General features: G+C 57.6%; 2 protein-coding genes across 5 annotated transcripts in view; one reads left to right on the forward strand and one right to left on the reverse strand.

The window, feature by feature from the left end:
• The window catches only part of CORO7 (coronin 7), a 58,547-nt gene that overhangs the window by 12,047 nt on the left and 19,852 nt on the right, over positions 1–26,648 (reverse strand). For 3 of the 4 annotated variants that reach the window (XM_072835560.1, XM_072835557.1, XM_072835558.1), the window contains exons 7-9: positions 22,380–22,430; positions 17,072–17,158; positions 16,528–16,610 (exon numbers count right to left, since the gene is read on the reverse strand). In XM_072835560.1, the coding sequence (XP_072691661.1) occupies positions 16,528–16,610; positions 17,072–17,158; positions 22,380–22,430 (221 nt within the window). The remainder of the gene's footprint in view (positions 1–16,527; positions 16,611–17,071; positions 17,159–22,379; positions 22,431–26,648) is intronic. The other variant, XM_072835559.1, reaches the window with a different exon arrangement.
• On the forward strand, positions 1,027–12,072 carry VASN (vasorin). Its single transcript, XM_072835561.1, has 2 exons — positions 1,027–1,146; positions 9,415–12,072. Exon 2 carries the CDS (start codon positions 9,425–9,427, stop codon positions 11,441–11,443), a length of 2,019 nt encoding a protein of 672 aa, XP_072691662.1. The 5' UTR covers positions 1,027–1,146; positions 9,415–9,424; the 3' UTR covers positions 11,444–12,072.

Here is a 26,648-nt window from a genome sequence, read left to right on the forward strand (position 1 = left end):
CCCGAGAGCCAGCACTGGCCCAAGAGCAAAGGTTCACAAGCCATGCCCCACATCTACATATACCAAGAAAAGCATGTAGTGCAGGCTGGCTGGAGGGGATAGCAGGTATCCCAAGGCCCTCTGAAAGGGGGAGTTGAACAGGTCCCTAAAGGCGCTGACCCATCACTCTGACCACAAACATGGAGGAGGGCAGAGCATTTTCCTAGAATATTCCAAGGCAGGGGATTTTTCTGGACTAGTCTACCCCCTGGCACTGCCTCCCAACCCTCCTCCCCCCAGGGCCACCTTCAGCAACACCCAGGCCCCACCCACTGATGGTGAGGCCCAGCCTCCCACCCCATCCCACCCTCTCCAGCACTCAGGTCATTTCCCCTTCCTGTGTCTCAATCTTTTCACCTAAAATGTGGAGAGGGTGGTCCAGGAATACTCACCTCCCTGAAGGCCCTCATTGCTAAAAGGACCCCAGAACTCAGATTTAGCATTAGAAATTGTATTTAGGAGGCTCTCGGAGGACTCTGTGTGGCCTGCCCAAAAGTTTTTGAAATTGGGATTAGCTACCAACAATAACACATTGAGAGATTTCACCTAAAAAAAACCCAGATTTCCAGTTTCTCTTGAAAAACCTCAAACTCTGGCAGACTGGGGCAGGTCACAGGGGCTGAGCCCTTACACTGACTGACCCCCAGTTTCCCTACCCACCCATCCCCACCTCTCCAGGTGTCCGTAACCCAAGGGGTCCGCCTGCCTGGTGTGTCATAGGTATGTGGGCTTGGGACTCCTGGCGTCGATATTCTCTTTCTTTTACAAAAAACAGGGACCCGCCCAGGGTCACACGGCAAACCGCTGGCAGAGCAGCCGGGCGCGCGGCCCCCCGCCTACCCCCCGCGGGCCCGAGGCGGAGCAGCGAGCCTCCCGCACCGGCGACAGGACCCTTGTGCCGAGCGAGGAGGCGGGTCTCCGGAGGCCCCGCCCCCGCCCGAGGCCCCGCCCCCGGCCCTTAAAGCGCGACCCGCCTCCCGCGGGCAGACTCCGCAGCCCAAGCCCGGGGCGGGGAGACGCGGACCCGGCCGCCTCGGGACCCCGGAACCCAGGACTCCTCCGGGCCGCCGGCCCGCCCCGCCCGGCTCCCGCCGCCGCCGCCGCCCGGTGAGTGTCTGCCGGGCCGGGGCGCCGCGGGGCGGGCTGTGCGGCCGCCGATCCCGCGCGCGGACCCCCCCGCCGCGCGCACACGCACCCCCGGCACGGACACGCGACCCCCAGCCCCGCGCGGTCACCCGGGCCCACGGGGCCCCGGGGCGGGGGGGCCCCCTGCACCTCTGCCCGCGCTCGACCCGCTCCCGCCCCCTCCTCCTGCGGTCCCGGGCAGCCCCACGGCCGCGCGCGTGTAAGACTCACCGGCCAGTAGCCGGCAGGGCTGCGAGCAGACAAAATAAACACCCCCTCCCTCGCTTCCTCCTCCCACGGCTGGGCCCTCCAGCACGACCAGTTTTATGAATCAAACCCCTTTGAGGGGACAGCCAAGCCATAGTCTTGGGTTACTTTTACCTCCTGGAGTGGGACAGTCTGGTTCTGGGCCTGGAGCCCTCAGTGCCCCTGTCCAGATCTGTGCAGACTGGCCGCCTGCGAGTATTCAGGGCCCTTGTCGTTTAGCACAGAGCCGGGGGGCCAACAGCATGCAGCCTTGGGGAGGAGTAGGGGTGGCTAGGAGGTATTTGATGCTCTGTGGGGGGGCAGGGGACAGACCTTGGCTGGCTGGGGCCCTTCATTTTCCAGATATTAGGGTGCCCCATCTCGGCCTGTGCCAGGGACAGGGCTTTGCTTGGGCTATGAACCCAATGGCCTGGAGCCAGCTTAGTCCTTTGTGTCCCTGGGCTGGCAGCTCTGGGGCCTGAGGGCTGCTGAGGTCCCCTGTGGTCACTGGCAGGCCAGGCGCTCGGTGCCAACCATTCTGCTTTGCCCCCATTCGTTAAAGATTACCACACCAGGGTCACTGACTGCCTCTCCTGCTGGGGCCCAGGGGTGGAGTCTACAAGGTAGGAAGGAGGAAAAGGCCCTGAGGGTCCCAGCGTCCCCCTGCTTGCCTTTTGTACCTAGGACAGGTGAGGTTCTGGAAGAGGCACCAGGACCCAGAGCCCTCCTCTCCAGGCTAAGAGCTCATGGGGCTGGGAAGCTGTACTAAATCTATTTCTTTCCTGCTAGGCTGCACTTTGGGTGTTGGGGACATAGAAGAGTAACTGGGTGGGCGCCCTCTAAGTGAGGTCCATTTGAGCGGGCCCAGAGGGCGGTGAAGTCCAGTATGGGCCCAGCTGTTGGCAAGGCCCAGCAGGGATAAGGCAGGCGTGTAGGGGGATGGGAGAGCAGTCCCCTGAGTTGGCTGTCTTCTCCCAGGGGAATCAGCCCCCGGAGCTTCTGTAAACAGAGTGTCAGAGGCAGGAAGAGGGCTCTGGTAATGAGCAGCCCAGCTGGATTCCCTCCAGACCATTATCTGGCCCAGGGAGGGAGGATGAGCACACACGTGCCAGACTAGGGGCCTGGGCACTGCCTGTCCCCACCTCCCCCAGCTGCAGACTCAAACAGCTACCCGGGGACCTGTGGGTCCAGAGAGTCAGATGCAGCTGGTGGGGGACTGGTGTCCCAGGCCGTTTGCTGGGATGGCACCACTTTCTCCAGACTCTGGAAAGTGGGGCGCTGAACACGAGAAGCCCCTCAGACACTGCCCAGACCTGTGCTCTCCCAAGGAAGCCTCTTAGGGCAGGCAGGGAGAGGCCCTAGGCAGGAGATGGGTCCACTATTTCAGGCTCCCATTCCTGACATCCCTACTACTGCCCTGGGGAAGCTGGAACAAGTCCCAAATAAAGATGGTTGAGTCCTCACGGGGTCTTACAAGTGGACCCCACCCCTGAGCTGTGCAGCTCCTGGGAAAAGGAAAGTAGGGTCTCAGCTGGTCCCAGGAGGCAGCTCCCACCTCAGAAAGCCAGCCAGCACCCCCTTGGTCACCAGAAAGAAGGCTGGGTGAGCCTGTCCCACAGAAGCATCCCTAATCATCTACAGGCCCTGGACTCTTGGGAAGGGCAGCAGTACCCCCTAGCTCAGTTAGTGACCCCTCCTGGAGCCCCCCTCAGTTCCCTTTAGAGTCCCTCCCTGAGCCAGGGAGCCCAAGGCTCTGTGCTGCCAAGAAAACCAGCTCCCCTCACTGCTGTGGAATTTGCAAGAGTTCTTGGAGAAGGAGGAGGGAGGGTGTGTGTGTGTGTGTGTGTGTGTGTGTGTGTGTCAGAGCACAGCCCAGTGGGCGTGTGTCTGGCGTGGGCATGTGTCTACGCGCGCGTGACTGGAACAGGGTTATGTTTGGGGGCGGGCAGGGGTGCTGCAGGAGTCTGAGTGCACCGCAGGCGGACAGGGGCTCAGCCTTCTTCCTTTTATCGGTTTCCACATTCCAGAGTCAGCCGGATTGCTTTCCCTCTGCTGGCTGGGCCGCCTGGCTGGCCAGGCCCTCAGGCCTCCCCCACTTTTCCTCATTCCAGCCGCCCGGGTATGAGGAGGCTGAAGCAAGATCCCTTGAGCCACCTTGGTTTTTGGGGGTAGAGGCCGGTGAAGGGCCAGTTCCCCAGGTTGGGGATGGTCCCCCCAGCCAGTCTCCTCCGGGGGGAATGCAATAAGGCTCTGACATTCCTCTGCGGCTGCCTGAGAGATTTAATTAAAGAGGGAGAAGAGGGAGGGCTTGCACTGAGAAGGGGCTGGGGCTCAGGCGGTCATTGGGGCCCCTACTGGCCCTGGGCCTGGATGGGCAGCAGTAAGAATTGAAAGACCCAGATGGGGGAGCCGGGTCGTGGCTCCCCAATCAGCTCACAGACCCCAGGGCGACCCAGGGGAACCAAGAACCCCGGACGTGGCAAGACTGAGAAGGGCAAAGACACCTCTGGAGCCACTTCCTGTTCCGTCCCTGCCTAGGACTCAGACAGCCTTGGCCCAACTGGCTTGGGCTGGTGGCCTCCCTTGGTGACTAAGGTCCTCCTCTGGCAAATCTAGGGTTAATTGCAGGTTAGGGCCTTACTTGATGGATGCCTGGCCCTGGGTGGGGACAGGCCAGCCAGGAGGCCCGGCATCTGAGCCCAGCCCCTGTGGCATCATACTTGCACACGTGCAGATGGTGGCATCTGGTGGCATTTCTAGCTGGGCTGCAGCCACCAAATAGCTCCCAGGGCAGCAGGTGTCCTCTCCCAATAGAGTGGCACCTCTCCAGACTGAGATGATATATCTTGCAGCCCTGAGGGGCCACTTGAGCAGAATGGCTTTAGTCACTGGTCTCCTGGCCCTGGGCTGACAGGTCTGGTGGCTGCCAAGTCACCCATGGTGCCACAGAAGGCACCCATTTGGGGCCAGGAGGAGTGGGGGCAGTGGAGAGGAGTGGCCCAGCATTGCCAGCCAGCCACACCTGCTGGGGATCCAGATCCCTCCCGGGACCAGGAGACAAGGCTGATATCCAGACTGTGCCCCCCTCTGGCCCAGGGTCTGAGCCCTGTTGGGGAGACTCACCCCAAGAGCTTCTCCAAAATACCACTCTGTCTGGGCCTTACCCCAGAAATTCTTACTTAATTGGCAAGGAGGCAGGAGGGCACCGGGAACTTTCTAAAGCTTCCCAGGTGATTCTGATGTGCAGCAGGAGTTGAGAAACCCCTGGGGTTACAGGTGGGAGACAGACCCAGAAAAGGAAGGGAACTGGATGAGGTCATAAAGTGGTGTCTTGGGCCTCATCTGTAATAAGGCAGAGAAGCCAAGACCAGTAGGGACTCCTGGCTTCATCACGGGGTAAGACTGCAGCCCCCACCCTCACCTTGGCCCCTTCCCCCGAGGGCATAAGACAGAGACCCTGACCCACCCCCCCACTCTGCTGTGCCCCGGGGACGGGGAGATGAGCAGACCCAGGCTAGGCTCCGAGCCTCCTCAGACACGTCAGCGAAACTGGAGCCAGCCATCCTGGCCGCCGGCATGGTCCCGCCTGCCTGGGGGGTTGGCAGACTCCTGGGCTGGGCTGCTGCCAGGCCTGGCCGAGGTGCTTAGCCCCGGGGGAGGGCGGGGGAGGGGGACACTGGGAGCCGGAGGCCCAGAGCCTCACGGTCAGACCCCGCAGCACCTGACCCCTGCACCCACTCAGCGGTGTCTGGCTCAGAACAGGGCTGTGCTGGCCTTGTCTGTCTGTCTGTCTAACCCTATCCCCCACCAGCCAGGCTGTGGCTTTCCCCAGGAGCTGGGAGATACGCAGCCACAGGTCAGATGCTGTCACCTGAACTCCTGGGTTCTGGCCACTCGCTACTACCTGACTAAACCAGAGCCTGCATGTGAGTGGGTGCCTCCAGATGTCCCCCTGAGAGCTGAGGAGCATGTCCTTCCTTGTAGAGCCCTGCCCCCTCTGCTCCCAGGTCAGACGGCAGGGGGGCTGGCCAGAGGAGAGCTCACTCCCCCACCCTCTTCCAGAACTAAATATGCCCCTCTCCCCAGGCTGCTCTCTCCAGCTCCCACTCTCCCACACTGAAGGATGGAGGATGGAGGGCAACCCCTACACGGAGGGCTCACTCTGCCCAGGGGGCCTCTGTCTGTGCTGCAAGTGGCATGGAGCCCCGCCCACACCATGGCATCCTGACCCCATATGCGTAGAAGGCAGGGCTCAGGTTTTATGGGTAACGCCTTCAGTAGCTAATGTTTACTGACCACTTAGCATGCACTCCAAGTACAAACTAAACAACCCTGACAATCAGGCTCAGGATTGTCAACAGGATCCCCCCTGTTCCCCCCCAGGCCCTTCACAGACGGGAACTGAGGTGAAGGAACATGGCCAGACTGTCATGCAGCCAGGCTGGGATGGCAGGCAGTGGGACCTTAAAGCCCCATCCTAGCAAGTGTCCCCTGGAGGGCAGCAGGGCCACCAGCAAGAGCCTGGGCCTCTGTGTCCTGCCTCTTCCCACCACATCATGGTGGAGCCAGGCCAAAGTGAGGCTGCAGAGTCCAGATGGAAGAGCAAGGACCTGGGTCCTTTGCCCTCTTGCTCCCACCATCCCCCATGCCGGGCTGCCTCCAGAAGTCTCTCCACACCCTTTGCACAGAGAAAGGTCCCTGCCTTGGGTCAGCAGATCAGATATCAAAGCCCAGGCCCCTCGTCCTTCAAGGCTGCTGGAATTGCGATGGCCAGGGCAGCCATGACCTCCCATGAGACACCCCACCCCCAATGCGGGTGGATGCGTGCTCCTGCACACACGCACGCATGCACACACACATGCGCACATACACCAGAATGAGCCCAGACTGGCGGGATTGCTCCCAGAACTTGGTAAAAGAACTTCCCCAGTTAAAAACAAACAGAACAAAGAACTAGAACCCTAGGTGTTCAGAACAACTCCAAGGACGGAGGCAGGGCTGGTGAGAAACTGAGGCCCAGAGCTGAAAGGGGACTGGGGAAGCTACTGAGGGACCAAACTTGGGCTCTGTCTTCTGTTGCCCTGCTGCCCACCACCTCCACGGCCAGCCTTCACCTGCTAGGTCCCTTCTGGGGGCTCTGTGATCATTTGGTGCCACGAGGGCCCCTGGCAGGGCCCCTGGCAAAGCCCCCAGAGCTGCTGGCACCCAGCACCCATCTTCCAAAGCCCCACTGCCAACTCCTTGCTGGGTGGGTGCAGCAGGCACAGGTGCTTACCCCTGCACCCTGGCGGGTGGGAAGCAGGTTAGCTGCTGCCTGCTGCGGTCTCCCCAGCCCAGAATGCCAGTTCTGACCCAGCCCCTGCTCCCCACCAACTCAGCCAGATTGCCACTCTGTGGTTAGATGGACCCACAGCTCCCCCATGATGACTTTGTGGATTCAAGGGCCAGCAGATTATGGAACGAAGCTGATGCCCCTACCTGATGCACAGTGGGGGAATACCCTCCAGCACACACGAGAGGCCCCCAAGAGCCAAACCAGGCTGTTCAGTGTTTAAGCACTCCCAGTCCTAGGAGGTGTCAACTCTGAAACGCCAAAGTAGTGAAGAAAGCAAGGCTCTGAGAGAAAGCTGCTGTCTATAGCCCAGGCTGCCTGACTGGAGTATGAGCTCTTAACCATGACCTTATACATAGCCCAGGGGGAGCCGAAGCCGCAGGGGTGGCCACGTGTAGGGTCCCCTCCCACCCTGGAGCCTGGCTGCTCCCTTCGTGACCCTGCCTGCCCCGCTGGGAGGGCTGATTCAGGGGGAGGCGGCTCACCCCACACGTGGACGTAGGGGGTGGGGGGCGCTCACAGCCCACATCTGGAGGCCAGGCCACACCCGCTGCCTTCTGAGTCACTGAGGGTGGAGTGGGTCCACTTGGGGGAGGAGGCCGGGTGTGGTGCACGCAGCCCCCTTGGGATGGTGCCGGCAGGGCCAGGGGTGCACAAGGCCTTCCAGGTTCTGCTCCTAGCTTCATCTGAGGTTCAGTACAAGGCCCTGCCCCACCATTCACTCAGCAAAGATGAGCTAAGCATGCTCTGGGACACACGAGAGCAGCCAGGGCCTCCCCCCAGAGAGGGGACGGTATAGCCAGAAGGCTAGAGAGCAGGGGGAAGGGGCACCAGCGAGGGGTTAGGGAAGGCCTCCCTGGCTGGCCTCTGAAAGGCCAGTGTTAGCTAGCGAGGGGCAGAGGCTGACAGTCCCACTTCTCTGGCAGAGGGGACCCTGCAGGCGGGTGGGGCCTAGGCAGGTGCGACCTGGGTCACAGGCCTTTACCTAGAGCCGGTCTCCCCAGGGACTTGTCTAGTCTGGCCTGGGACCACCTGGCCCCCCTCTGGCTCACTCTGCAGGAGCCTGTGTTCCTGGGGGGAGGAGCCCGGCGGATGGCACTGGGGCAGAACACAGGCTCAGTTGAGGGGGCCCTGTTACCTGCCGTGGCCTGATGGCTGGCAGGGTGGGGGAAGGGGAGGCTGAGCCCCAGCACAAAAGGCCCTTGTGTGAGCAGAAGGTGCCTGGAGAGGAGGGGTGCCGGCCTCCTGGGGACGCTAGGGGCCCAAAGGGTGGTGGCCCCTGGGCTCCCCTAGAAGCCTGAGTGAAGGGGGGCCCACACTGTGGCCCCCTTCTATCTTGAGCAGTTCCAGCTACAGGCTGGAGCCCAGAGCAGCTGAGGGAGCCACCCCCACATCAGCAGGCAGGACCATCACAGGCTGCAGGCCCAGCTGCACCTGGACGTGGTTAAGGACCTAGGCTCCAGCTCAGATTTCCTGGCAGTGGGACGGCAGCAAGTCACTACACCACCTAGAGCTCCCCTGATCCCCCCTCTCCTGCTTCTGTCATCTAGGAGCAATGAGAATAGTTTCCACCTGCCCTGGCTGCTGGGAGGCGGGGGGGGGGGGCACCACATGACCACATGAGGGGGCTATAAATGCTCGGTGTGCCAGCACGGAGGAAGAGCTGCCGCTCCTTATTCCCAGTGGTCAGGCCAGAGTGGACCCGAAGAAATGACAGATGAATCAGTCTGCAGGACGTTTCCAGGCCTGGCAATGCTTCAGGGACCACCCCGCAACCAGTGTCCCTTGACCTGTCCCCTGGGTGAGCCCAGAGAGGCCAGAACTCCCACCTCTAGATCTGTCATTCACACCTCAGAGATGGGGGATCTGAAGACCAGGGCTCCCTGCCTCCCTGTCCTCACCCACATGGGGACACCTGCCAATGGCTCAGGCCCTCCTCTACCCCCCTCAGGAACATTCCCCCTGGCCACATCCTGTAGGGCCCTCAGCTCCCGTACTGGGCAGGTCTGACTTCACAAGTGGAAAAACACCGATCCCATAGTTTCCATGTGAAGTCTTCCCGCTGTGGTCTCCTCCTCACTTGGAGGACACAGAGCGTGGCGGCAGGGGCCAGCGGCACGGGGCAGTCAGCTTCTCTGCTTACGCGCTGGCTGCCAGCCCCTTCTTTCTCAGATGCTGCAGGGAGGGGCTGCTCTAGGACCCGTGGTGCTCCCTCCTTGCCTGTCTACCTCAGCAGAGATTTGGGGGGGTGGGGATGGGACATGAAGGGAAGGCACAGAGCCTGATGCGTTCTGACGTGTTCTCTCTGAGCCTCAGAGGTGAGAGGGCTGGGGTTTAGGAGACAGGAGCTTTTGTGGTCACTGAGCGTTTGGGGCCGGCCTCTCTGCATGCATCAGCCCACTGAACCCTGGTGACAGCGCAGGAAGTAGCAACTGATAGCATAACGAAGTCACATGACTGCTCCAAGTCACTCAGTGAGGGAGCTGGTGGGGCTGGGCAGGAATGGGGCCAGGGCACTGGGGACCTGACTCATAACTACTGTGCGCTGTTGGATTTGGGGGTAGGGAGTGAAGGGGGCTGGGAATTCCCTTCTTGGTCCTTCCTGGCGTGGCTGTCCCCTGGGCCCCTGACTCATGGTCTCCTGTCTCTCTCTCTCTCTCCTATGCTCCCAGGAACCAGAAGATGTGCTCCAGAATCCCCCTGTCCCTGGTGCTGCTGCTGCTGGCCCTAGAGCCCGGGGTACAGGGCTGCCCATCTGGCTGCCAGTGCAACCAGCCACAGACGGTCTTCTGCACTGCCCGTCAGGGTACCACGGTGCCCCGTGACGTGCCACCCGACACGGCAGGCCTGTACATCTTCGAGAACGGCATCACCACACTGGACGTGGGCAGCTTTGCCAGCCTGCTGGGGCTGCAGCTCCTGGACCTGTCGCAGAACCAGATCGCCAGCCTGCCCGGCGGGGTCTTCCAGCCACTCGCCAACCTCAGCAACCTGGACCTGACTGCCAACAGGCTTCGCGAGATCACCAACGAGACCTTCCGTGGCCTGCGGCGCCTGGAGCGCCTCTACCTGGGCAAGAACCGCATCCGCCACATCCAGCCCGGAGCCTTTGACACGCTCGACTGCCTCCTGGAGCTCAAGCTGCAGGACAATGAACTGCGGGCCCTGCCCCCGCTGCACCTGCCACGCCTGCTGCTGCTTGACCTCAGCCACAACAGCCTGCCGGCCCTGGAGCCTGGCACCCTGGACACTGCCAACGTGGAGGCGCTGCGGCTGGCCGGCCTGGGGCTGCGGCGGCTGGACGAAGGGCTCTTCAGCCGCTTACGCAACCTCCACGACCTGGACGTGTCTGACAACCAGCTGGAGCGCGTGCCGCCTGCCATCCAGGGCCTGCGGGGCCTGACGCGCCTGCGGCTGGCTGGCAACACCCGCATTGCCCAGCTGCGGCCCGAGGGCCTGGCCGGCCTGGTGGCCCTGCAGGAGCTGGACCTGAGCAACCTGAGCCTTCAGGCCCTCCCGCATGAGCTCTCGGGCCTCTTCCCCCGCCTGCGGCTCCTGGCAGCCGCCCGCAACCCCTTCAACTGTGTGTGTCCCCTAAGCTGGTTTGGGCCTTGGGTACGGGAGAGCCGCGTGGCGCTGGCCAGCCCGGAGGAGACACGCTGCCACTTCCCACCCAAGAACGCTGGCCGCCTGCTCCTCGACCTCGAGTATGCTGACTTCGGCTGCCCGGCCACCACCACCACGGCCACGGTACCCACCACGAAGCCCGCGGTACGGGGACCCACGTTCTCACCTTCCAGTCCAGCTCCCACCTGGCTCGCCCCCACAGAGCCGGCCACTGAGGCCCCCAGCCTGCCCCCTGCCGCCCCGCCCACTGTGGGGCCTCCCCCCCGGCCCCAGGACTGCCCGGCGTCCATTTGCCTCAACGGGGGCACCTGTCACCTGGGGGTGCAGGGCCACCTGGAGTGCCTGTGCCCTGAGTTCTTCGTGGGCCTCTACTGCGAGAGCCGGGTGAGGCAGGGGCCCCAACCCAGCCCGGCCCCGGGCACCCTGGAACCGCCCCCACCCCTGCCCCTGGGCATCGAGCCGGCGAGCCCCACCTCCCTGCGTGTGGGGCTGCAGCGCTACCTGCAGGGCGGCACCGTGCAGCTCAGAAGCCTCCGCCTCACTTACCGCAACCTGTCAGGGCCCGACAAGCGGCCGGTGACGCTGCGCCTGCCCGCTTCACTTGCTGAGTACACGGTCACCCAGCTGCGGCCCAATGCCACCTATTCCATCTGTGTCAGGCCTCTCGGGGTCGGGCGGGTGCCCGAGGGCGAAGAGGCCTGTGGGGAGGCCCGCACACCACCAGCCATCCGCTCCAACCACGCCCCGGTCACACAGGCGCGAGAGGGCAACCTGCCGCTGCTCATTGCACCTGCCCTGGCTGCCGTGCTCCTGGCCGCACTGGCTGCTGTGGGGGCGGCCTACTGCGTGCGGCGGGGGCGGGCGGCAGCGGCCATAGCTCATGGCAAAGGACAGGTGGGGCCCGGGACTGGGCCCCTGGAGCTGGAAGGAGTGAAGGCCCCCTTGGAGCCAGGCCCCAAGGCGACTGAGGGTGGTGGGGAGGTTGCACCCAGCGGGCCTGAGTGTGAGGTGCCACTCATGGGCTACCCAGGGCCGGGTCCCCAAGGGCCCCTCCCCACCAAGCCCTACATCTAAGCCGGGGAGCAACACGCTGCTAGGCTGGGCTCTCAGCCAGGCTGGCGACCCACCAGCGCCCTCCTGCTGCCAGACCAAGGAAGTTCTCAGATCCCTACAAAGAGGACACATCAGGGTGGGGGCTGTGTGACCACAGGAAGACCCCACCCCTCCATTTCCTCATCTATGAGATCCTAGGACCCAGGTGGCCACCTCTAAGGTGCCCCGAGCCTGAGTGCCTACGAGGATGGCGTCTGCCCTGTCCTCTGCCAAGTACAGCCCCTGGGGAAAGGTGGGGCGGGCCCTGCTGTGTGCTGGTAACACAGGCCCAGGGCTCCCAGGCCCCCATCCCAAGGAGACTCTGAGGGCCAGTGAAGGAAGCCCCCAGAAAGATGGCAGAGGGAGAGTGGGACTGGGGATGGGGCATGTAGGTCAGCCCCGGCCCCAAGGAGCAAAGGAACAAAAGAAACTGGAAAGACAGACGCTTTAGGAACATGTTTTGCTTTGGTTTTTAAAAATATATTTATAAGAGATTCTTTCCCATTTATTCTGGGAAAATGTTTTTCAAACTCAGAGACAAGGACTTTGGTTTTTGTAAAACAAACAATGATATGAAGGCCTTTTGTAAGAAAAATAAAAGATAAAATGTGTGTGTTTCTCTGGTGTGGCCCAGGGTACCTAGGCTGGGTGGAGAGGTGGGGGTGCAGGATGGGCATAAAAAGATAGGTCTCTTTGTGGGGACTAGGAACCCCCTCCCCGATGGGCACCAGGTCCTGGTCAGCAATCCTTGGGCTTTGGAGGGCTGCTGCTAAAGACCATGCCAGGAAGGGTGGCCCTTCCAGGTACCCTGCCCTGGGCACTGTCTGCCCAGCCTCACCCTACTCAGGCCCAGTGGTCTGCCAGCAAGAACGGTAGTGTTCCTGTGAAGCTGGGGAAGGTTCAGGCAGATAAAGGCCAAGGGGGTACCCAGGGTACCCTCCTTTACCTTCCTCTGTGGAGGGGGTCCCTAGAGCTGTGTTCTGCAGCCCCCACAGTTGGTCCTGGGCCAGGCAGAGCAAACAGCCCAGTCCTCCCCACAGTCCCGATGCCCTTCTGCATGGGCTCAGGTTGGGAAACCTTGCTCCTGGCCACCTGCTCCAGCTGCACAGAGAGGTCTTGGTGGAGGAGCAACACAGATCCTGAATGACAGGAACCGTCTGGTGAATGGGGAGGATGGGCCACACTGGGGCTGTTAGGGGCAGGTGCCCCAGGGACAGGACCAAAGGTCTGAGCCTGGTTTGTGAAGGCCTGATGGCTCTGTGATACCCTTTTACTCTCTGCACTTGGGATGTGCCCAGGCTTTCCAGAAACCCCGGAAGTGGGAGTGTTTTCCAGGAAGGCCACAGGCTGTGTGGGGGCAGGGCCAGGGATGCAGAGTGGAGCTCTGGCCTGGACTGGGTACTGGGAGCTGGGGAACAAGGATGGATTCACAGCACCTTCTCCCATGACCCTGAGACGGGAGGCAAAGTGGGCCCTGGGGCTGCAGAGAGGTGCTGCAAGCACTGAGCCAGCCTCCCCAAGGCTCTATGCCCGTGTCCCTTCTACGGGTCATAGCCCCTGGGCCCCCTCCCAGCCTCACCCTGGATGGAAGCAGGCAGCCCAGCCAGGCCTGGGGAGCAGGCCCTGTGGCTCAGGGCGTTGATGTCAGCGCCGAGTCAGGCCCAGCCACGCGAGGCTCTGGATTCAATTAGTGGCTGCTGAGGGTTCTGGCATGGGAAGGGAGGAGGTGGGCGGTGGGTCGTGGCGGGCAGAGGATGGTGGCAGCGAGCCTGGGTGGGGCCCCTTCTTCCTGAGCCAGCGGCGGCCCAGGTGGATTTCCTGTGAGCCTGGGTCCCATTAGGGGAGCGGCTATGGTGAGGCCTGCCCTCCCCCTCGGCAGCCCTGTCAAAGGAGCCATTGTGGGCCTGTGGGCTGCTGCTGAACACAGCGTGGCTGCTGAATAAATGTTTTCACTGCAAAGCCAAACCTGGTTTCGTGGGATGGCAGGGGGTGGGGTGGGGAGGCAGGACCCAAAGACAGGGGGCTAAACACTCACTCCAGCCCTCCCAGAAAAGGTATTCGGGATATCCCATCAGATACCCCGGAGGAACAGGGGCGGTGAAGGGAGGCCCAGGGGCAGAGTGGGAGACCAGGCCAAGATGCAACCCTTACCCAGGGCAATCTCAATGGTTCCAGGGCAGGGTCCAGGGATGGATGTGGGGAGATGCCAGTCTGATTGTTGGGACCTTGCTGCCACAGGCCCTGTGCCATCCACACAGGCTATACATGTTCCCGTTAGTGCCCAGCCAACACTCTACAGAAGACAAGCACTGACTAGGAGAGGTGAGCCAGCAGCTAGCTCAAGGCAGGCAGGGACAGGATGTCAACACATGCTCCATGGCCCAGCACAGGGTTGCTAGCCATGTGGGCCTCCAGGAGACAGTGGGGCCTCTGTGAGGAACAGAAGCTCCCTGGTGTGAAGCAGTGAAGATCAAACCCCAGCCTCTATCTCCCATGGACTGGCTGCTGGGGTGACCTCCACAGACAATCAACTTCTCTGGCCTCAGCTGCCAGAGGAGATATGTCCCCAGCTGCCCGTGGCCTCTACGACAGGTACAGCTGATCATTTACCCACCCAGAAGCATCGCGCCGAGAGAGTGTTTGTGCACCTCCTTGTCTAGAACGTGAGCTGGTCCTTCAGTGCCAGACCCTACCACTTACCCTCCCACCTCCACCTTGTACAGAGTATAGCACCTGGCACACCTGCTGGACCTGCTGCCTGAGCCTGGGTTTACAGATAGGCCCCTGATGCCCTGTTCCTCCAACCACAGCATGTCTCCTCTTAGTGAGGAGCACCCCACAAATGATGAGGATGAGAAGGTGGGAGGACCCAGGTGGAAGCTGTGACAGAAGCCTTTGGGAGGGTGGGGCCCTAGGTTCTCTATGGAGATGACAGGGAGAGAGGCCTGTGCCTGACCCCTGGCCCCCTCTAGCTTTAAAAGAACACTCACTGTTTTGCTCAAATTGAGATGGAAAATCCATAAAATAGTGGAGAAACTGAGGGAACACAGTGGAAACCCACAGCTGTCCCCACATTCAACACCCTCTACACTTCTCATCTCTGGTCCACTCAGCCGGACTGACACCCCAGGGAGCCTCAGGGGACAGGGGATCCACCGCCATTCCCCAGGTCCACCAGATTTACAGAGGGCTGGAGAGTCCCCACTCCTCTGCCAAGGGTGTGGCCTGGCAGGGCAGGGGCCAGGACTGGAGGATGGAGGGGCGGGACACTGGTCTGGCCACCCATCTGGGAGTGATTTGAGAAATTCCAGGCCCTGCTAGCCCTGCGAAGCTATTCTTAACTGCTGTAATTACAGGGTCAGCCTTGGCCAGTGGCACCGTGGGGTCTGGGCATCGTTAACTCCTCCAGGGGCCAAGCTGGGGATGGGCGGGGGCTGCTCTGTGGTGGGGGGGAGACCCATCAGGGGTCAGGGGTGGAGCCTGGAAGACAGGAAGTAGTGGGTGGAAGAGCAATGGATGGCTAGCCTTGGGTCCCCTTTCCAGGCTGGGCCAGCTGCCTCCTGCTAGAGAGCCCTGTAGGGAAAGAGTTGTCTGGCCTGGGGAGGTACCAATGCAGCATCAGGCCTAGGAGCTCTTACTCTTTCAGCAAATGGGGTCCCAGGGAGTGCCCCCCTCCTAATCCCCAGGGCCCAGAGTAAGCAGACGCGCTGGATTTCATTCAGCTTTGCCATCCTCATCTGCAAAATGGGCCTCCCCAGCTCCCTAGCCTCTCTCTAGGTTGTAAGAGGGGATGGGAGCAGAGGTTCACTGACACTGTTACCCCTTCTCTGGGAGCTCTCAGCTGAGGCATGCTCTGGCAAGAGTTCTTATGGCAGTCAGACTTCCCCACCCCCAAGCATGGTCTATGCTACTCCCAGAGCTTGGACAGGTCACTGTGACTGAAGTCACACTTCTGTGACAAGAAGTCATACTTCTGTGACTCACTTTTCCCAGTCATGAAATGGAAAAGGAAGGGGCTTGATGGATAGCCAAGGATCAAGACCCTCTCCTAGCTCTGACCTTCACAGATCCCTGCCTGGGGATCATGTGGAGGTCCGAGTAAGCTGCTCCAAGACTCATCGCTGAGCAGGGCTGAGGCTTCTGAAAGGGTAACAGGCCCCCACCTCCTCATACCCCAGCCAGGCTGGTCCCCCAATCACCTGCACCTGTTTGCTCAGCTGTGATATGGGAATCATTGCTGAGAGCCTCTGGTGCCTAAGCCACAGTAAGCCCAGGGCCCCTTCATAGAGCCGGCTTGGTGAGTCCCCACAGCACAACCACAAACCCTCCCATATGGATGGAAAGATGAGGTGTACCTATAGTCCCCAGCTGATGGGGCACAACCACCCCCACCCCATCCCAAACCACCAGAGACAGGAGTGTGGCTGGGTCTGAGGAGGTTTCATAGAGCCTGTGAGGCCAAGGCCTGCCTCCGAGCCTGCCAGCCTGTCTGTCCCCACATCACCCCACCCTGTGTCACCCATGCCCATCCTGTTATCTACCAAAGCTTCGGTCTCTTTGACCCCCAGCACCACCAAAATGGTCACAGCAAAATCAAGTACATTCCCACGTTTCCTGCCAATGCCTCTGCTAGGTCAGTCCCTCCCCCAAATGCCAAAACACACCAAGGTGAGAGCCCTTAGGCTGAAAACCTGCATGACCAAGGGCCCACTGTTGTTAGGGACCGTGTGGGATGGGGTCAGTGGGCTCATCCACTCATGTAGAGCTGCCTCACCACCCTTGCTGGTAAAGCTCCATGGAGGTTCCTGTAGGGCCAGGACCAGATTTCTTTTGCAAAGCCTCAGAGACCAGCTCGAGCACCCCTGACCACTTTGGTGATCAGCCTCTCCCTGACAAGCTCTGAGCCAGGTGAGGCTCTTCTACGTGGACTGGGCCCTTCACTCCACAGGTGGCCCTGCCACAGCACATCAGAGGCCCTCACCAAGAGTGTCCATTATAGACTCAAAACATCATCTAGGCCCTTGACCCTCTCCACCAACCCATCCCAACATGCCAGCTGCTCCTACCCAGGTGAGGTGTCCAGGGTGAGGGAGGCAAGGGCGCTGGAGAAGTGCCGGGTGTCCCAGACCTTCACTTCATGCTCACGCATCTGCAGGGAGGGAGCAAAAAGGGGCTCAGAGGGGGCCATCCCTCAGCCCCCTGGACTCCCTGGAAACCCAGTGCCTGAGGACACAGCCTGGTTCAAGGGCACTTGCCGCAAAGCAGAGCTGGGAGCGGGAGAGGTGAGTCATGCTAGGGAGGGAGAATTTGGGTTTTCTTGTCCTGTCCCTTTAAGAACCCCTAGGTGACAAGGGACAAGGGGCGGTTCCCTCCATGGACTCTGGTTGGGGGGGTGGCGGTGGCTACCACAGTTCCCAGGGTCAGGGTTAGCTCTTGCAAATGGAATCTGCCAGTTTTCAGCAGCTGGAGGTCCCCTGGGGCTCCGAGACCCAGCTGAACACAGGGCCGTATATGGACAGGCCGAGAGCTGGCTGGCCTTCCCCACCTCCCAGTGGGCCTCATCCCTACCCTCTTGGTATGGGTGCCCTACCCATCTGGGAAGAGCCCTACCTGGTTGAATCCAGTGGACACAAGGTGCTCCTGGATTCCCGTCCACGCCAGCCGGCCATCCTTGCCATTCTTGTGGGCCTCTGTGCTCTACAGGAGACAAAAGATGGCACTGAGCCACTGGGTCCTCCTGGGGTGGGCCACCTGCCTGAGAGCCCCCCAGAGGGCAGGAGGGGCCAGGATAGGGACCTCCAGAGGCTAGCTGGGGACAGAAGAGGCCTCCTACCGTACAGGATGGACCCCAGCCTCACCTTGGCTGAGGACAGCTCTGCACCCAGAGGGCTGACCTGGTCATCAAGCTTGGGCTGTCTCCCTCCTCCAAAAGGGACTGTCCGGCTGCCCTGCTACAGCATTGGGGCTCAGGGCAGCAGCACATGCTTGTCCTTGCCGGTATCCTAGAGGAGACGCTCAGCAGCCAGCAGCTATCTCCAGCCTCTGGGGAATCCCCATGCTCTCTGAGACCCTCATTTTTCTCACTTCCAGGTGGGGCTCACGTTTCCAGGGCTTTCCAAGGACCAACTGACACTACATGTGAGAGGGACCAGTCTACTGCAGATCAACGGATTACCAGCATCACGGCTGCTTCCTGACTGCCAGGGCCTGGGGAGAGGGCCTGGTGCCAAGCTCTAGGGAACAGTCCCCAGAGAGGGCAGGCAGATAAGTGTCCCTCCTCGCCTTCCTGCAGTGCTGGAGCTTGGCCAGCAGGAAGGCTTCCTGGGCCCAGGGAGTAGAGGCAAGTTCATACCACAGGCGCCTTGTCCCCAGGGCCCAGGCAGGGGGGAGTAGAGGGGGCCAGAGGAAATGCAAACAGCTCCCTCCCAGTCACCTCGGCCCCTGGAGCCTGAGACCAAAGACCCTGTTACCAAAAATAGCTCACCCCAAACTGTGGCCAGCTTCCTCCAAGCTTCCCACGATCTCCTTGGGAATGAATGAGGGAGGTAGCCTGGGAGGAGCTGGCCCAGCGCCCCCTCCTCAGCCTGCAGAGGAGGACCCCAGCGTGGGAGACCCTGGAACGACCCATGTTGTTCAAGGGGCTTTTCTCACTGCTCCCTTCCTCACTCAGCAGCCGGCACAGGAAGTAAGGGCTGGAGCCTGAGAACCAGCGCCCCACACCCCTCTCCACACACGAGGGGCTGTGGGGCCAGGTCCAGGTCAGCCTTGCCCTGACACCCCGGGGTCAGTGGAAGTGTCACATGCGCCCTCCCTCACACTGGTGTGCAAATATCCCATGTCTGCAGCAAACCAGATGGCTGGCAGAGCATGGGGCATCACTCATTCATTCAGCAGACATGTGAAGCTTCCCCAGGCCAAGCACCCTGCTAGGAGCTGGCGGTGCGGCCAGAGGGTTCTCAGATGGTTCTCCAGGGGATGTTAACGGAGTTCGGTGAAGCAGGGCTGCTCATTCATTTGCTCTTTCATAATATGAATGTTTGAGCCGCATATTCCACTAGGCACTGGGGACATGGTGGAAACAGAAAGGGTCCCCCAACTCACTGAATGTACAAGTTAGGAGACAGAGCTGAACCAAACAGAAATAACTATGTCACTACACGTTATTTTAAGTGCAAGGAAGGAGCAAAGTGGAGGTTAAAGGCACAATCTCTGGAGTGTGGGTGACACCTGTCCTCCCATGAACTGCCTCATCTCAGCACGAATACCTACACCTATACCTATACCACCGACCCTGTTCCCTCACTGGCAGAAAGAATACTGTAATGGGTCCTACTTCGCAGGACTCTTGCGGGAAGTGTTAACACCAGTGAGTGCTCAATACCCAATATGCATTTTCTTAAAAAGCATGACAATGGAGTACAATAAAAGTATAATAGAAGGAAATAGATATTCGGTAACACTTGAGACTTGAGCTAAGGTAGGAAGGATCAGCAGGTGCGAGCCTGTGCAGAGTAGGGGCCTGGGAGAGCAGAGGCTGGCGCAGAGGCAGGGGGCAGGGGGTGAGGGAGAGGAGACGTCCTGAGCCTGCAGGGTGCATGCGCTGTGATGGAGGGCATAGGCGGGGGACAGGATTGGCCTGTCTCCCATTTTCCTTCTTCTCTTCTTTTTTTTAAAAGATTTTATTTATTTATGAGAGAGAGAGAGAGGCAGAGACACAGGCAGAGGGAGAAGCAGGCTCCATGCAGGGAGCCTGACATGGGACTCGATCCCGGGACTCCAGGATCAAGCCCTGGGCCGAAGGCAGATGCTCAGCCACTGGGCCCCCCAGGTGCCCCCCATCTTCCTATTTCATAGAGAAACCAGAGGCTCAGGCAGAAGCAGCCACCGGCCTCAAGTCACCCAGCAAGACAGCTGTCGGCTCCCTGAGCCTCCTCCCTGTGGGCTGGGTGACTGTTCTGTCTGTGTGAGAGGGGCCTGGGAGATGAGGAGACAGAGCAGTGGGCAGAAGGCAGCAGAGTCGGGACCAAGAGGGGTCCCAGGTCCCAGCTGCAACCCCAGAACCGTCCCTGCATGAGCTCACACCAGGGGACCCAGGCTGTCCACAGGGTGGTGATGGGCAGGGCACTGGTCTCTCAGGACACCGAAGGCACCAAGGTCGCTGGGATGAGGTAGGAGCTTACGCCAGGCCTGCATGCCCACTGTGGGCTTAGGCGTCCAGGGGCCACTGGAAGCCCCCCCCGGGGGGGGCACCGACCCCACCCCTGCCTCTGTCCCCGATCCCTAGACTGATCTTCATTTTCAAAACTGGCAAATTCTTCTTCCCTGACCTTACCGGCACTTAGGGAGGAGGAGTCCCCTCTCCAGATCCCCAAATTCTCATTCGCCAGAGCAGAGGGGAGGTTCAGCTGGAACTCGGGCAGCCGGCCACCCTGAAGTCCCACACTGTCACAGGAGGCTCAAGGGGAAACCACTGGTGGTAATCCCCAGCCTGCAGGCCAGGCCTTGGGCTTTCCCTCTCATAGGGGTGGCCTCTGTCCCAATAGGCAGTAGGGCACTCTGTTCATGGACAAGGCCCTCGGCTCCCTCAGGTCTCCCCCCACACCTGGCCCCAAGGAGAGAACAGGAGGGGCTGGCTGCCCAGCTCAGGGGCACCAGCAGCAGGCACATACCCAGCATTCCAGCTGTGGTCCTGCCAAATCCCCCCCTGTTGCCACGGCAACGCTTCCTGTACAGGGTAGGGTGGCTGGAGGCGCAGCCCTGGGCTCCTGGGCTCCTTCCTCAGGTGAGGGGACCTTCTCTGGTGTAAGACCCCCACCACCCACTGGTCCCCTCGGCCAGGCTCAGTCCTGGGCTCCCAATGCCAGCCCCCCAGGCCTGCTTGACACACACCCAGTACACAGGTCTCCCAGCCCACACCAGAGCTCAGAGGGCTCCTTCCAGGCCCCTCCTGCCCAGGAGGACGGAGGACCGGTGCTAAAGCCTCACCACTCCCTGGATGCCCCGCAGCAGCAGGCTGCTACTTCCCTGGTGCACCCATGGCTTCAGGCATTGGCTAACCCCACCCAGATGGCAAAGGGGCTTCGGAGTCAAATACACAGAGCCTGCCTGGGCCACTCTGCTGTGACCCTAGGACAGAATGACCAAAGGGCCAACTTTACAGGACAATCATGAGGATGGAAAAAGACTGTGTGTGCCAAGGGCTCAGGACATAATAAATGGTCATAAATGCAATCTAGAAACAAAGTAGGAGATGTGACTCAAGCTCAGGTCGAGCAGGGTCCAAGAAAGACAGCAGAAGGAGGATTCCCCAGGGCCCCCCTGCCCTCCACCCAGGTTCCAAGCTCTAGTGACAGCCCCTGGGACAGGGAGTGCATGCAGCCCCTCCGGCCCCCCTCCAACAACGCCCCCCTCTAGTGGGGAAGGAGGATCTCAAAAGAAGGCAGTCCCAGAAGGCCTCTCCCCCGAGCTGGCCCCTCAGCTCACACCAACCCTGGCCGCCAGCAGTGGTTTTCCTAATAGAAGCCAGGTGTGGGCCAGATGCCCTGGGCGGAAGTGGGGGGCAGGGCCACGAGGAGGGCAGCATTCCAGCCCCTGCTGCCCCCGCACCAGTGCACCAGCGCAGAGCACAGGCACCATCCCAGCAGCTGGGAGGGGGTAGGAACCACCCACGCTCTTCCCAGGTCTCCTTGGCCCAGAAGGCCCATTCAGGGGGGCTCCCTCCAGAACCAAATCCTCCCTCCCTTCTAGGAACTTGGAACAGTTTGGACGGCAGCCACTCTGTCTCCACCTCGGCACCATCACGATCCCCCCCACCCCCTGCTTGCCGAAGAAGGAGGAGGCAAGGAAGGAAGAAAATGTTCACGCCAGGGGAGCCGGCCCCACACAGTGCCCAGTGGAGGCAAGAATGGGGGTACCATGCACAGTGCCCTGGGACCCAGAGGAAGCTGGAGGTAGATGGCCTCAGCCTCCCTCCTTCAACCTGGGACCTCCTTTCCGGGCAGAGCCTTGGAGGTCAATCATAGAAAGCTCCAGGGAGGCTCACTGCTCATACCCACCTTGCTACCACTGCCAGCCACAGAGCCAACTGGGACCAAAAGCCAACCTCCTGGGGAAGTATGGCCACTGTGGAATGGGGGGTGGGCTAAAACCTCCTATCTGGCTTGGTTCACCTGTCAGTACAGGACCTCCTTTGGGTCTTCAGCCAGTCAGAAACAGAAGTGACTGGTCTATCTTGGGCAAAAAACTGCTGTGGCCTCCATGAAGGGGATCCTGTGTGTGCGTGTACACATGTGCATGCTACAAGTATGTGGGGAAGCCCCCCCATACCCACACAGCTACTGCTGATCACATTTAGGCTGGTGAATTACCCCTGACCCCAGGTAGGGAACAAGCCCTAGAGATGGAGACAGGATATCTGTGATGGGCCTGGGTTTCACTGGAGAGCTCTTTCCCTGAACTGGCAGCAGGACTCTGATCTTTACCTTCCTCAGGAAATAAGCCTCCTCACCTTCTAGGAAAGGTACAGGGTTGGTGGTTCTGTCCTTCTGGCTCCTTTGAGGCTGGCCTCTGCCAACTGTGCCAGAAAGGGTAGAGGGATGAGGGTTTCAAAGAAGGAGCAGAAGGTGGAATCTTGAATTAGCTTCCAAAAGCCACAGGATGCCTCCACTGAAAGTCTGTGGACAGCCTGTCTGCACTCCACCCTGTGATCAAAGACAGGTCCTCCCAGGGCTCAAAACATGTTTCCCAGAAAGAGCTTCTGACAGCAGAAGCCCACTCCCAGGTGACCCTACACACCTACTCGGTCTTGGCCAGGGACATAGGGTGTAGCAGAATCTCTGCCAAGAGGTGGAACCTGCCCTCACCTGCACCTGCTGGAGCCATTAGGGCCTCAATTCGGGCCCCTGCCCACACAACTCACCTGGGAGGCCCCTGGCTTGGTTCTGGGGTCAAAGATCCGTAGCTGCTTGTCCTAAAAAGAAGAGAGGAGTAAACAGAGTGCACTTAGGACAGGCAGGATCCTTAGGGGTCAGCTTGTCTCCTCCACCCGTAGGCTCTGATGGCCCCGCCTCCTAGTACACAGGGCTGGCATCACACACCAGGGAACCCCTCCCCAGCCTGGTTCCTTCTCACAGCAGGGGGCAGGCCCCCTTTCCTGCCCCAGTCACCCGCAACAGAGAACTTGGTGACAGGTGTTCACATTTCCTAAACACCTACTATGTGCCAGGCCTGCTACACACATGATCTCTCCCCATCTCTCCAACCACCTTATGAAGTAGTGGCTATCACCATGAGCCCTTCACAGATAGAGAAACTGAGGCTCAGAACCAATCTCTAGGCTGCCAGCTGGTAAATGCCTGGCCCTGTGTTCAGCCCAGCCCAGAGGAGCACAAAAGATGATGTCATTTCTACACATAAAGAACTTGGTGTCTAACCAGGACAGCAAGCTTACACATCCTAACCATCACTCAGCATACGTTACTGACTCAGATCACCTAAGGGTGTAGATGGGAATAGATCAAAAGATAGATAGATAACGTCAAAATAAAATGCCCATAGGTGGAGATGGGAATAGATCAAAAGAAAGATAACGTCAAAATAAAATGCCCATACCTTGAATAAGGACTTTATTCTTGTGGAATAATCAATGTGTGTGCACAAATGTACACGCATAAAGAACTGGGGAGAGGTGCATCTGGGTGGCTCAGTGGTTGAGTTTCTGCCTTTGGCTCAGGTCGTGATCCCAAGGTCTGGGGATCGAGTCACACATCTAGTTCTCTGTGGAGAGCCTGCTTCTCCCTCTGCCTGTGTCTCTCCCTTTTTCCCTGTGTCTCTCATGAATGAATAAATAAAATATAAAAAAATAAAATCCTGCTTCTCCGTCTGCCTGTGTCTCTCCCTTTCTCCCTCTCTCATGAATGAATAAAAAAAAATTAAAAAAAAATCCCACTTCTCTCTCTGTGTCTCTGCCTCTCTGTGTGTGTGTTTCTTGTGAATAAATAAATAAAATCTAAAAAAAAAAAAAAAAAAGAACTGGGGAGAGAGGGGCAGAATTTGCATTGGTTGACTACTTACAGTCTTGGCCATGATGAATTGTTAAGCGTTACAAGGAAGGTGCAGAGTAACATGGATGGTGTGATTTTGCTGTGGTAAAAATAAACAAAGATCCCTATTTGACCACATTTCTGTAGCTTCTGCAAATCTGCTGAGCAAGGAGAAAGGTCTTGAACAGCATGGGCTGTGCATTAATGCTGAGTACTGGGGAGGGTGAAGGTAGGGGGTGATTAGCTTTTCCTTTTTTCATCTTAATACAGTTCCACTTTGTTCCAATCAGCATGGATTCATATTTCCATATTTTGAAAAACAATGAAAAATAAATAAAAATCAAAAAACCCCACTGAACCAGCAATGAACAACTGGAATTTGAAATGAAAAACACAATACCATTTACATCAGCACCAAAAAACCTGAAACTCTTAGCTATAAATCTAACAAAATACAGGGATCCCTGGGTGGCGCAGCAGTTTGGCGCCTGCCTTTGGCCTAGGGCGCGATCCTGGAGACCCAGGATCGATTCCTACGTCAGGCTCCCGGTGCATGGAGCCTGCTTCTCTCTGCCTGTGTCTCTGCCTCTCTTTCTCTCTCTGTGACTATCATAAATAAATAAAAATTAAAAAATATATATTTTTAAAAAACCTAACAAAATACATACAAGATCTACGGGAAGGATACTATAAAACTCTGATGAAAAGAATCAAATGATCAAATAAATAAGACATACTCCATGTTCATGGATAGGAATACTCAATACTGTCAAGATGTCAGTTCTTCCCAAGCTGATCTACAGATTCAACAAAACCCCAATGAAAATTCCAGCAAGTTATATCATGGTTATCAACAAACTGATTCTTAAGTTTATATGAACAGGCAAGAGCTTCCTAAGGGTCAACACAATACTGAAGGGGAAGACCAGTCAGAGGACAGACAGTGCCCAACTCTATTCTAAAGCTACAATAAGCAAGACACTGTGTTATTGGCATAAGGACAGACAAATAGATGGAAGAGAACAGAAACAGAATCCCATAAATACAGTCAACTGATCCTGACAAAGGAATAAAGGCAAGATAGTCTTTTCAACAAGTGGTACTGGAATACATGTACATCCACATGCAAAAAGATGAATCTACACACAGACTTTGCATCTTTTTTTTTTTTAAAGATTTATTTATTTATTTATTCATGAAAGACACAGAGAGAGAGAGGCAGAGACACAGGCAGAGGGAGAAGCAGGCTCCATGCCGGGAGCCTGATGTGGGCCTCGATCCCGGGACTCCAGGATCACGCCCTGGGCTGAAGGCAGGCGCTAAACCGCTGAGCCACCTAGGGATCCCCCTTTTTTTTTTTTTTTAAGATTTTATTTATTCATTCATGAGAGACACAGAGAGGCAGAGACGGAGGGAGAAGCAGGCTCCTCACAGGGAGCCTGATGTAAGACTTGATCCCAGGACTCCAGGATCACGCCCTGAGTCAAAGGCAGATGCTCAACCATTGAGCCACCCAGGCCTTTACACCTTTTACAAAAATCGATTAAAAGGGATCACAGACAGAAAAAAAAAAAAAAAAAAAAAAAAGGGATCACAGACCTAAACATAAAATACAAATCTACAAAAGCTCTAGGAGGTAATACAGGAGAAAATCTCAGTTACCCTGAATTTGGCAATGACTATTCATTTATTTATTTTTAATTCACTTTCTCTTTAAGATTTAATGAAATTTATTTATTTGAGAGAGAGAAAGAAAGGGCACACGTAAGGTGAGGGAGAAGCAGAGGGAAAAGGAGGTAGAAAGAATCTCAAGTAGACTCCCCACTGAGAAAGGAGCCCAACATGGGGCTCAATCCGATGGCTTTGAGATCATAACCTGAGCTGAAATCAAGAGTCGGATGCTCAACTGACTGAGCCACCCAGGGAGCCCTGGAAAAGACTTTTTATTTATTTTTATTTTTTTTAAGTTTTTATGTATTTATTCATGAGAGATACAGAGAGAGAGAGAGGCAGAGACATAGGCAGAGGGAGAAGCAGGCTCCCTCTGGGGAGCCCGATGCAGGACTCGATCCCAGGACCCCAAGATCACAACCTGAAGTGAAAGCAAACACTCACCCACTGAGCTACCCCAGCGATGATGTTTTAGATACATTAAAAGTATGACCTATGAAAGAAAAAACTGGATTTCATTAAAATCAAACTTCTGGTCTACAGAGACACTGTTAAGAAAATGAAAAGACAGGCCACAGACTGGGAGAAAATATTTGCACAGCACGTATCTGAGAAAGGACTTGTATCCCAAATATACAAAGAACACTTCAAACTCAAAAAATAAGAAAACAACCCAATTTTAAAAGTGGGCAAAAGACCTGAATGAACACCCAACCAAAAAAGATACACAAGATGAAAAGTGAATACATGAAAAGAGGTTTTTAATACCATATCTCAGGGAATTAAAAACTAAAACAATTAGCACTACACACCTATTAAAATAGCTAAAACTTTAAAAAAATGATAACACCACATGCTGGCAAGATTGTGGAGTAACAAACTCTTATTTGCTGATGGGAATGCAAATGGAACAGCAACTTTAGAAGACAATCTGGAAGCTTCTTACAAAGCCAAAAATGCTCTTAGTATATGATCCAGCAATTATGCTCCTAAGTATTCATCCAAATGAGTTAGGAACTTATGCCCAGGGTGTCTGGGTAGCTCAGTCGGGGTGAAGCGTCTGCCTTCAGCTCAGGTCATGATCTCAGGGTCCTGAGATAAAGCCTTACGTGGAGACCCACGTTAAGCTCTGCCTCAGGTTCCATGCTCAGTGGAGGAGTCTGCTTGTCCCTCTCCTGCTTATGTGCATGCGTGTGTGCTCTCTCAAATAAATAAAATCTTTAAAAAAAATTATGCCCATATAAACGTTTATGGCACCTTTAAAGTTGCAAAAAACTGGAAACAATCAACATGTCTCTCAACAGCTGAACAGATAAACTGTGGTACATTCCCACAACAGAATATCATTCAGTGAGGGAAAGAAAGAGTAAGAAGCCAAACCATAAAACTCATAGAAGAAAACTTAGAAGAAAAGCTTCATGACATTGGATCTGGTAATGATTTCTTGCATAGGTCACTGAAGCAAAGACACATAA

The sequence above is a fragment of the Canis lupus genome, chromosome 8 (genome assembly GCF_048164855.1).
Source record: "Canis lupus baileyi chromosome 8, mCanLup2.hap1, whole genome shotgun sequence".
Taxonomy (NCBI): domain Eukaryota; kingdom Metazoa; phylum Chordata; class Mammalia; order Carnivora; family Canidae; genus Canis; species Canis lupus.